General features: G+C 39.7%; 1 protein-coding gene across 2 annotated transcripts in view; it reads left to right on the forward strand.

The window, feature by feature from the left end:
- St6gal1 (ST6 beta-galactoside alpha-2,6-sialyltransferase 1) overlaps positions 1–11,375 on the forward strand; it is a 135,866-nt gene that overhangs the window by 95,598 nt on the left and 28,893 nt on the right. For both annotated transcript variants that reach the window (XM_015499973.2, XM_048804044.1), the window contains 2 exons: positions 1,518–1,653; positions 5,864–6,521. In XM_015499973.2, coding sequence (XP_015355459.1) covers positions 5,915–6,521 — 607 coding nt within the window. In that variant the 5' untranslated portion in view covers positions 1,518–1,653; positions 5,864–5,914. The remainder of the gene's footprint in view (positions 1–1,517; positions 1,654–5,863; positions 6,522–11,375) is intronic.

The raw sequence follows: 11,375 nt of genomic DNA on the forward strand, positions 1-11,375 counted from the left end.
CCCCCACCCCCCCAGGACAAGCTTCCATGTCAGCCCAAAATTGTGCATCAAGTTGATACATAGGTTGAAGTTAATTTTTCATTTTGCTCCAAATAGTTTTACCATAAGTACTCAACTAGCATAGGAAGAGTAATAAAAGAAGTCAAACTGATAAAATGAGAATTATTCTTTTACTTTGTGTTTGCTCATTAGTCTTGGGATCTCAACCATGTGTATTTTTTAAGACACTTGGATATGTATAATTTTTTGTCGTGATAATGTATGTAGGGCTGCAGTTGTGGCTCAGTGGTAGAGTGCTTGCCTAGCATGTGTGAGACATTGGGTTTGATCCCCAGCACCACATAAAAAGGTGAATTAAGTTATAAAAAAAAATGTATGCACATTTCTGTTTTGCTTTTTCTAATTACAATATTATTTTTTCCTTTTGCTATGTAAATTCACACACACAATTGTGTATATTCTCCCACCAGAGATTCTCCCATAGTATAGCTATTGCTAGAAATTGAATTAAATTTTTTTTTACCATAAATATGAAATTAAAAGCTTTATAAAAATCACATTCTTTTTAAAATTCCATATTCATTTTTGATTGGTTCCTTTTAGTTGTACTTGACAGTAGAATTCATTTTGATATAATTATATAAACATGGGATATCTTATTCTAGTTAGGACACCATGCTTGTGGATGTATCTAATGGTGGGATTCACTATGGAATATTCGTATAAATACATAGGAAAATTATTTCAGATTCATTCCATTGTCTTTTCTTTTCCTGTCTCCCCTCCCTTCCCTTCATTCCTCTTTGTCTGAATAAATATTTACTGAATATTAATTCTTCCTCTCCTCCTTTATTGTGGGTTAGCCTCTATCTATCAGCACAAACTTTTGATCTTTATAGAACTCACATTTTTATTTCCTTAATCCTCTTTCAGTCTTCACCACAACTGTATAAGGTAGGGAATCATTTTACATGTGAGGAAACTAAAATTTGTAATCTTCTTTCTCTTTTGAATTGTTTATTCAGTCTTATTTCCTAGAAGTATGGCAACTTGGTCAAAAATCATGAGCTTTTATTTCTGTGGTTTGAATACTATCTAGAAGAGTTGAGTTAATTTATAATGCTCTTTCAAATGTAATTTTATTATAATCTGCCCAGCGTTATCATTTTGAAGGCTGTTGACCAAACATCAAGGCTGTTGAGTCTACTTGCCATTTATCCCTAAGCAGAGGTTAACTAAGCCTTTCCCAGGTTAGTTGATGGGGCCTACTTTATACTTTCAGCATACATCTATCTGGCATAGTCAGTTTTCTAGGCTTTCCTGCTGTTCAGGGATCTAGAATATTGTACCTGTAAGAAGAGGCTTTTCACTCTTTTCTGAAATCCCAAGGCTTCCTGGGTTACACCAGAGTCTAGGCCTATAAAAGTACCTATCGATCTTGTTAATATTTAACCCAGTTCTACTAGAAAACTGTTCTCCCCTCCTATTTAAAAAAAAAATTGTTTTCCCTTTTGCAGATGTTTTTTGATCATCCTGAGAAAAATGAGCCCTGGCCTCCAGACCTAATAAAGCAGACCTTGTTCCCATGGAGAACAGTGCTTGCTCCTGAGGATCTGGAGGGCCTGCAGCCCCAGGAATATTAGCCAGAAGCAGGTAAGAAACACCTAGAGGCATGAACTAGCAGAGAGTACATTCCAGAGTAAAAAATTGTGTGGCAGAATACACTGACAAGGAATCTCAGGGTCCCAATGCCTGACTACAGTGTTGATAGTTTTTCTTTTCTTTTCTAGTCCTCTAACACTGATTCAGTGTGGGGCAGGGTGGAGGTGGGTGTGTAGGTGGCTGGCCTGTTTTTCTATAAGCTATAAACATAAGATTTGAGTTACTCTATAATTCACTCAGCCTTTTTGAGCACCTATGTGACAAGCACCACATTTGATGTTGAGTATGTGCTGATAAATAGTTCATGGCAGAATTCCTTACTTTAAGGTTTTCTTTCTGCTGCTTTATTGCCAGCTTGGGCTCTGTAGATAGTAATGCGAGTTGTTATCGTATTCTTTTTCCCAGAAGTCTCATGGTGGTTGTAAGGATCCATTGATATAGTCACATGAGTATAATAATCCTTTTTTTTTTTTTTAAACTGTGGATTGAACTCAAGGGTGCTCTACCACTGAGCCTACATTCCCAGCCTTTTTACCTGATTGTGAGATGGGGTCTTGCTAAGTTGTTTGAAATTGTGATCTTCCTGCCTTAGTCTCCTGACTCACCAGGATTACAGGTATGCCCCACCATACCCAGCTCAATAATCCCTGTGGGGGACATTGTGTTGAGTATGGTGGTTCAGAAATGCCAGGAGGAGACATGAAAAGCAGAATTACAAAGCAGTATTGCAAGCAGTGGACAGGCATCGTACCCAGTGGACGTGAGCTCTACTGAAGGTCAAGGGCAGAGATTGTAAAAGTGTAAATACATGGAGGCTTAAGAAGTCAGTTGGTGGGATAGGAAAATTCAAAACTTGGAGTGTTTTTCCAAAGAATTTGTGGAGAAAGTTTGCTACTCTTTCCCCTTTATTGGGCTGTTTAGATGAAGCTTCTTCAGTCTGCCTTATTAAAATGCTTGAGAGGTGAAAGAGGATCCTGCAGTTCTAAATCCCTATGACCAGATGCTCCAGGCTGCTGGTGGACTTGAAGGACCCGATATCTAAGTTCAGATGTGTGCTCTGGAGCCATGACCTGCACAGGCCATGAAGGCTGGGGCCATCTGAGGGTTGCAGGACAGTCCTTGGGCCAGGTGGTTTGTGGGAACTCTTCCCCCATAGTCCCCTCCCTGACATTACCTTTCACTCAGACATGTAAAAGTAAAGTTCCAAGTCCATTCTTTCCAAATCACTCTTGGAACTTTAAAAACTACTTGTATTCCCAAAACCTCATGTTCTTCAGCTATAAATGGAGCTCATAAAATCGGTTTTGCTCATCTCACAGAGCTATACTGTGTCTTACAAATCCTAAGTCATGTGTAAGGGCCCCTGAGTGGTAAAATGATGTTCACCAGTGCTGGCAGGTGCACTGCTTATTGTGAAGTGGCTTTTCTATAATTGACATATCAAGTTGTCACTCTGGGTACCCTGATTTCTGAGTCCTGATGGCCAACACTGACTTTTCACTGTTCCCGATCATAGATCCCTGTTCTTTTGTGAAAAGACAATGATGGGCCTTTAGAATCAGATAGGCCTGGGTTTCAATCCTGGTTCTAGCACTGATGAGCTAAAGAAACCCTTAGAGAAGCCCTGTAACCTGCTAAGGCTCAGTTTCTTCATTTCCTAATAGAGTTGTGAATATCTATTTCCTATGGTGTAATGATAAAGTGTCTACCATGTAGTTGGGTCTCCTTAAATACTACTTCTCTATTTTTTTAAATATTTTGTAGTGTTGACAGGCCTTTATTTTATTCATTTATTTATATGTGGTGCTGAGAATTGAACTTAGTGCTTTACACATGTGAGGCAAGCACTCTACCACTGAGCCACAACCCCAGCCCCTCTAGTTTTTTTTTTTTTTTTTGAGTTGTCACATGGTTATGTGATTTATTCTTGTTGTGTGGCTGAGGAAATGTAATTCCTTAGTTTCCTAATGATGTGACAAGCCTTCTACCTCTCACCTTTTGATCTTATGTTTGAATTTTTCTTCTGGGACATTTACAAAATCTCAACCACCCATGCTAGGAAACCATCATCCTCAGAGCCACTGGTTCCTAAGATCTAGAATAGTAGGAAATATTGCTTTGGTTGGTACTTACAGCAAATTCCAACAGTGAGCTGGATGTCAGTTAATTAGAGTCTTGGATGAAGAACCTGCCTCTTAGGCTGATGAGACCTGGCCCGTGTTCTACTCTGCCATTGCTCGCTGGGCCTGTATCACTCCCACATGGCTCTCTTGCCAAGGAACTGCTCTTCCATCTCTATTCAGAATACCTTGCCTGCCTTTCTTACCTACTTCCAAGTTCATTAACATTTCCTTTTGTTTGGTCCTCCCAAATTTTTATGAATGAGGTAGGCAAAAATAGATATCCTATAACAACTTAGGAGCAGAGATATTCATTTGCCCTACATCATCAAGAATGGAAAAAAGAAGCCAGATACCCAACCCAGTTTTCCTACTGGTTAATCCCTAATGTCCTTAGGAGCAGTCTTCATGAGAAGGGACTCCAGACTCCTTGTGGATTAGCAAAACCTTGGGGGCAATTGCTTTGACTTATTACGGTAAATAAATCCAGTGATTGAGGAGAGAATTTAATGTTTTCCAAAAGATACACACAGTGTTTGAGTTCAAAGTGCTTCCATCTTCCATTCAGTTGCACAATAAATTCTGAGAAAATGAATTGGCTCTGTTTGCTTAGTGAGGCTCACTTTCTAGAACTTGCAACACTTCTGTGCAAGATATAGTACAAGGAGCTTGGCTTATGGAATCAAATGCACTTCAATTTGAACCTTTCCTTAGCCTTGTGATCCTGGGCACTTCCTTTAACCTTTCAGAGCCTCAGGTTGCTGCTAATCTATAAAAGTGGAGATTATAACACCTTCCTGGATGGTGGGTCAGAGCCCATCTGCATGGCTCAGAAGAAGCCCTTTTATTCGATTCTGATATGTATGGTGCTCTCTTTAGTTATATATCACAGTGATTCTGGTCAGAGTGAAATTAAATAATATCTATTGTGCTTAATGAAGATTTGTTTCAATTTCTTTAATTTGCCACATGTCTGCTACCTTATCAAGATTTCTTCTCCTCTATCATGAAGTGAGTTAGCCGACTTCTTGTCTTATGAGTGCTGTTCTTACAGTGCACTGCACAAAACTGAGTGTCATGTTGTGAAACCAACCCTTGTTTTTGTTTTTATATGGGAGTCCAACATCACAGCCCTTAGAGAGATGCACCACAAATCTGTAGCATCATCCATGGCAAGGGGTCTTTCTCCAGCTATTTTAAAATAACGCCAGAGCACTGAGGATTTTAGACTCCAGGTTCTGTGATATAGAACAGTCATCTTGCTCTTCTTTTTATTCTCTTTTTTTTCAAGTGTGCATGCCTTCATCTAACAGATAGTATAAGGTTCTAGGAACCAAGTGATGCACAAGATGTGGTTCCCGACCTTAAGAAACTAAGAGTGAAGCTTCTCGAGGGACGTAGACAAGTCAACCGGAGACGAAGACTCAGGGTGTAGAAATAAAAGGTAGGGGGCTGGGATTGTGGCTCAGAGGTTGAGTGCTTGCCTAACATGTGCAAGGCCCTGGGTTCGATCCTCAGCACCACATAAAAATGGATAAATGAAATGAAGATATCGTGTCCAGTTACAACTAATAAATAAATGTTAAAAAAAATTTAAAAAGAAATAAAAGGTGGGAAGGTATAGAAAGCATTCAGGGTTCACAGAGGAAGGAAGGAGTGTCCAAGGGAATGCTGTGTACATTTAAAGTCCAAATGAAAGCTGAATTTTTCAGAGAGTTGTTTAAAGCTGCATAATTGGTGGGAGGTATAGTAGGACTGGAATTCACATATTCTCACTCTAAATGCTTGACCCATCATCCTCTGTGTGCCTTTTTTTGTTGTTGTTGTTGGTACTAGGGATTGAATCCAGGGGCACTTAACCACTGAGCCACATCCCCATCCCTTTTTATTTTGAGACAGGGTCTTGCTAAATTGCTTAGGGCCTTGATAAGTTTCTGAGGCTGGCTCTGAACTGCAATCTCCTGCCTCAGCCTCCTGAGTTGCTGGGATTGCAGTGTGTGCCACTGTCCCTGGCTGTGTGCCACTTATGGATGTTCTTTACATCGTTTTTTTTTTTTTTTTCCTTGTCCCACTCTTTTTAGATTTGTTCTCCTGCTGAGAACAGAGGGGCTTCCCTGAACACAACTTTCATTATGATTCACACCAACATGAAGAAAAAATTCAGCTGCTGTATTGTGGCCTTTCTCCTGTTTGCGGTCATCTGTGTCTGGAAGGAAAGAAAGAAAGGGAGTTACTATGATTCTCTTAAATTGCAAACCAAGGAATTCCAGGTGTTGAAGACTCTGGAGAAACTAACCATGAGGTCTCGTTCCCAGTCTGTGTCCTCAGACAACACTCAGGACCCACAGAAGAACAGCCAGGCCCTCAGTGGTCCCAAGGGCTCCACCAAGTCCAATCCACAAGCCTCCTTCCAAGTGTGGAACAAGGAAAGCTCATCAAAAAATCTTATCCCCAGGTTGCAAAAGATCTTGAAGAATTATCTGAATATGAACAAGTACAAAGTGTCCTACAAGGGGCCAGGGCCAGGTGTCAAGTACAGTGCAGATGCCCTGCGCTGCTACCTTCGGGACCGTGTGAATGTATCCATGGTGGAGGCCACAGACTTTCCCTTCAACACCTCTGACTGGGAGGGCTACCTGCCCAAGGAGAACATCAGGACCAAGGCTGGGCCATGGCACACATGTGCTGTTGTCTCGTCAGCAGGATCTCTGAAGTCCTCCCAACTGGGCCAAGAAATAGGTATGTTAAGATTGTTCTCTGAACAGTCCATGCTCCCAGGCAGTGCCTGGGCATATTAACAGTCCTGGAGACAAGGGCCCAAGGGTGGCTTGATGGGCCATTGGAGCCAGCTCAGAGTGATGTTTTCAAGTGTCTTTCTCAGAGTTGGAAGTGCCACAGGGATATTTGAAAGGATGGGAATCCAAGTCCCCTAGCATCTTTATCACCAAGAGTAGCTTTATTTTTAACTCTTTCAAATATTGGTGTTCTGCAGAGTATTTCATTTGTAAAGTGTTCAATTGCTATCAATAAGCAACAATTTGAAAAGCTTTGAAGCAAGGACCTGCATTCGCAGGTTCTCAGATTCTATTATTTTATCCAATTCATGAGGACTGTTTGGGTCTCAACTACCTGAGTAATCTTCAACTTTTCTCTTTGGGGAAAAAATAATAAGAGCAGGAATTGGGGGGCTGGGGCAACCTTCAGGGGTTCCATAAATCCCTAAATTGCATGCAAAAAATATTCATGGAGTATTCAATGTGTATGTGCATTTCTCCAGGGAGAGGTCCATAGGTTACATTTATTTTCAGAGGGCTCTGTGACCCAAAAAAAAAAAAACGGTTTAAGAGTTAAACTGGTCAAAAGTACTGGTCAAAATAAATCAATTTACTTTTCTTGAAACCTGTTACAGTGAATAAAAGAAGTCTACCCATATTGGTGAACTTATACAACAAAGAGTTACTTAAAGTCCCTTATTTCTCTTATTTTGAAAGAAAATATTTCCCATTATTGTGAAATTAATCAGGCTATAAAGAGAGCAAAGCCCAGGGAGGCTTGCTCTTCAGTTAGCCTGGAGGTACTGGAGCAGGTGAGGTCATATGTCTCCTTTTCCTTTTTAATTTTTTAATTGTTTTATTAAAACAATTTGTTTTATTAAAAATAAATGACAGTGCAATGCAATTCTTATTGCACATAAACAGCAAAAATTTTCATGTCTCTGGTTGTATATAAAATATGTTCATACCAATTTGTGTCTTCATACATCTACTTTGGTAATGATATCTATCACATTCCACCATCCTTGCTAACCCCCTGCCCCTTCCCTTCCCCTCCCACCCCTCTGCTCTATCTAGAGTTTTTCTATTTCTCCCATGTTCTCCCTCCCTAACCCACTATGAATCAGCCTCCTTAAATCAAACAAATATATATATATAAATATTCATCATCTCTAGCAATTAGAGAAATGCAAATCCTTTTTTATTTCCTCCCTCTGACTGCCAGGAAATACGGTCTGAATTCGAGCATGGTCTCTCACAGAAGAAGTAGAGATGCCAATTGGATTCTCTAGAACAGAAAAAAGTGGTGAGATCACATTTTCTACCTCCCCAAATAGGCAGTGCTTACTTAATGAAGGCTGCCAAGATGACCAGCCCTACCCCAACTTGGACCTTTGCCTTTTTGGTTTCTATTGGACTTTGTTTTCTCAAAACTAAATGTTATTGCTTATGTTCATCTATGCTAGAACCAAATTTCTTTCTGTATTTCTCATTTTTTAATGAAAAATGGTAGTTTTCAGAGTTGCCCAGATCTTAGGTGGTCCTTTTTCCTGTGACGTTATCATTGTCTACCTGGTTAAGATTATGTTGAAGTTTAAGGCAGAGCCTGGTCTCTCTGTGAAATGTAACCATGTCTTTATTTTTATGCACTCCTTAAAAGTCTGAGTAACTTACAATAAATGTTAATTGAAATAATCTTGTATACACTGTACTGACAACTTCAAATAAGTTTTGATCCTGAGATATAACATTGCATGTTGGACTTCAAATATTCTGACTTTCATAGTGTATATCCTCTGGGCATTTAAGGAGCAGGGAAGAGGAAGACCCTTTGGTGAAGCCCATGAGTTCCAGGTACTATGGACTTCCCACTGCTTCTGGAGTTTTTTGAGCCTGTTCCCAACTGTTGACTATATCATTTAGTTTCCAATTATTTAATCTTACAAGTAATACTGCTAACAAGTTTTTTTGTGCAGAAAATCAAAGGAACTACTACTGTCCTCCAGTGGGGAAATAACCTCAGGAATGGGGTTAAAAGAGCCAAATAAGATAAGTTTTATGGCTATTTTTATTTTAACTTTTTTTTTTGTCCATTTCAGGATGGTTTACTAGAGAGACTGTGTAAGGAAGGTATGGTATCTCCAGCAGTCCTACAAACCAGGCAATGATGGGCTTGATAATTTTAATTATTTTTGATAGCTTACTTACACATGTACAGTATATTTAGATTTGTTGGAAATTTCACTTCAAACAATAATATATTTTAAAAATGATATTGCCAGTAGGAGAGACACTCATTGTGCACCTGCTGTGTGCTCAACATGCCTATTTTTTTTTTTTTTTAGTACTGGGGATCGAACCCAGGGCCTTGTGCATGCAAGGCAAGCACTCTACTAACTGAGCTATATCCCCAGCCCAACATGGCTGCTTTTTTAATCTTCTCAGCAGTCCTGAGAGGCAGGTAAGGTTATTGTTCCCAGTTTGCTGATGAGCCAACTATGGAGGCTCAGGAGATTTATACTACTGGTTGACAGCAGACTGGGGTTTGATGGTGGTCATTTGACTCAAAGACATCCATGCTTAGACCCTCTGCTCCTGTGCCTCACAATGATTCTAGCTTTATGAGAAATGTGGAAGCATTCATCCCTTGTTGCTCTCCTAGGGGGAAGGAGAAGAGCATGCTGAGTTGAGGCACAAGTGAGAAGCAAAGGGAAAGATGCAGAGTGTGTTTGGGCATCACAGATGATCCCTTCTGGATGGCATGTGAGGCCCAGTGGGTAAAGAGGAATGAGGAACCAGGCCATAAAGATAGCCAAGGATCAGCTCTTAGAGCATGTTTATAGTCACCATAAGGACTTCTGGTTTCATTCTTTAAGCCATAGAGAGCTCTGGAAGGTTTTTGAGTAAGGGGGTAATGGAATGGTGTGTGCTTTGGAGTGATCTCTCATTTCTCTATGAATTCCCACCCCCCCCTCCATAGGGACTGCTGTTTAATCTCTCCATCATTAGGGACTATTGTCATACTCAGATAAGAAATGCCAGGCCTGTCTGGCAGTGGAAGTGGTTGTGGAGAGAAAGGGCCTGATTTGAGAGGCACCATGAGGTGGAAGAGCCAGAATTTAGTTTCTAAACTAGAAATGACTTTAAAGAAGAGGCAGGAACCAGAGTTTCCAGCCTAGGACAGGGTAATCATATCACAGAGGAGTGTGCTTTTGGAGGAAGACATATTCCATTCCCATTTTGGGAATACTGAGTCTTAATGGATTTCTCTGTGTAGATTTCTATGCAGTTGGATATTTGGTTTTGAAGAAGGAGTCCGGTTTGGAGATTGGATTTAGGAGTCATTTGTATGAGGTGATGTGATAATTATAGTCTAGGGAAGAGGACTGATTAGAAAACCTAGACAAGGGTTTACATTTTAAGAACAGGGAAAAAACAAAGGACAAGTAGAAAAATTCAGAAAGGCCAGAAAGAGACTTATGGAGAATCATTTGGGTACCATGATAGAAGGCAAAGGGGAATAGCTGTTGCATCAGAGTCTGTAGAGGTGGGGCGTGTTCTTTGGCAGAGTGAGAAATGAGAAGAACTGAGAAGACAGCCTTATGTTGAGTTGCTCAAAGGATATGATTGGTTATATCTGAATTCGCCAAACTGTGCTTGTAAGGGGCCAGATAGTACTGATTTTTTTTTTGCTTGGAGGATCATAGAATGTCTGTGCAAGTACTTGACTCTGCTGTTGTAGTGCAGTAGCAACCATGGGCAGCAGTAATAAATGAAAGGGCCTGGCTATGTTCCAATAAAACTTTATTTATAAAAATGAGAGGTGGGCCAGATTTGGTTGCAGGCCATGGTTTCCTAACCCCGATCTATAGTATATTTAGTTTCTCCTGCCACAATTAGAATGTAGTCTTCCATAAGTGGTTATATATTTATTTTTATTTTCATTTGTTCTAATTATATGAGAGTAGAGTGCATTTATGCACTTTGATATATGATACATAAATAGAGTATAATTTCTCATTTTTCTGATTGTACATGTTGTAGAATCAAATCAGTCATTAAGTCATATATGTACATAAGGTAATAATGTGTGCTTCATTCTACTATTCTTCCTGTCCCCATACCCCTCCCCATCCCTTCACTCCCTTCTGCCTAATCTAAAGTAACTCTATTCTTCCATAGTGCCCCCGCCCCACTCCCCGACTCCCCCACCCCGTATTGTGTATTACCATCCGCATATCAGAGAAAACATTCTGCCTTTGGTTTTTGGGATTGACTTGTTTCGCTTAGCATGTATTCTCTCACTCTATCCGTTTACCAGGAAATGCCATAATTTCATTCTTCTTTAAAAGCTGAGTAATATTTCATCATTTATATATACATATATATCATATTTCTTTATTCATTCATCTGTTGAATGAATAAACAGATTCAACATCTGTTTCCATAGTAAACTATTGTGAGTTGAGCTGCTATAAACATTGATGTGGCTGTGACACTATAATATGCTGATTTTAAGTCTTTTCGATATTAACCAAGGAGTGGGATAGCTGGGTCAAATGGTGGTTCCATTCCAAGTTTTCTAAGGAATCTCCGTACTGTTTTCCAGAGTGGTTGTACCAGTTTGCAGTCCCACCAGCAGTGTATGAGTGTGCTTTTTTCCCCACATCCTTGCCAACATTTATTGTTGCTTGTATTCTTGATATTTGCCTTTCTGACTGGAATGAGTTGAAATTTCAGTGTAGGCTTTTTTTTTCTTTTTTCTTTTTTTCTTTTCTTTTCTTTCTTTCTTTCTTTCTTTTTTTTTTTTTTTTTTTTT

Source organism: Marmota marmota, unplaced genomic scaffold (genome assembly GCF_001458135.2).
Source record: "Marmota marmota marmota unplaced genomic scaffold, marMar, whole genome shotgun sequence".
Lineage (NCBI taxonomy): Eukaryota > Metazoa > Chordata > Mammalia > Rodentia > Sciuridae > Marmota > Marmota marmota.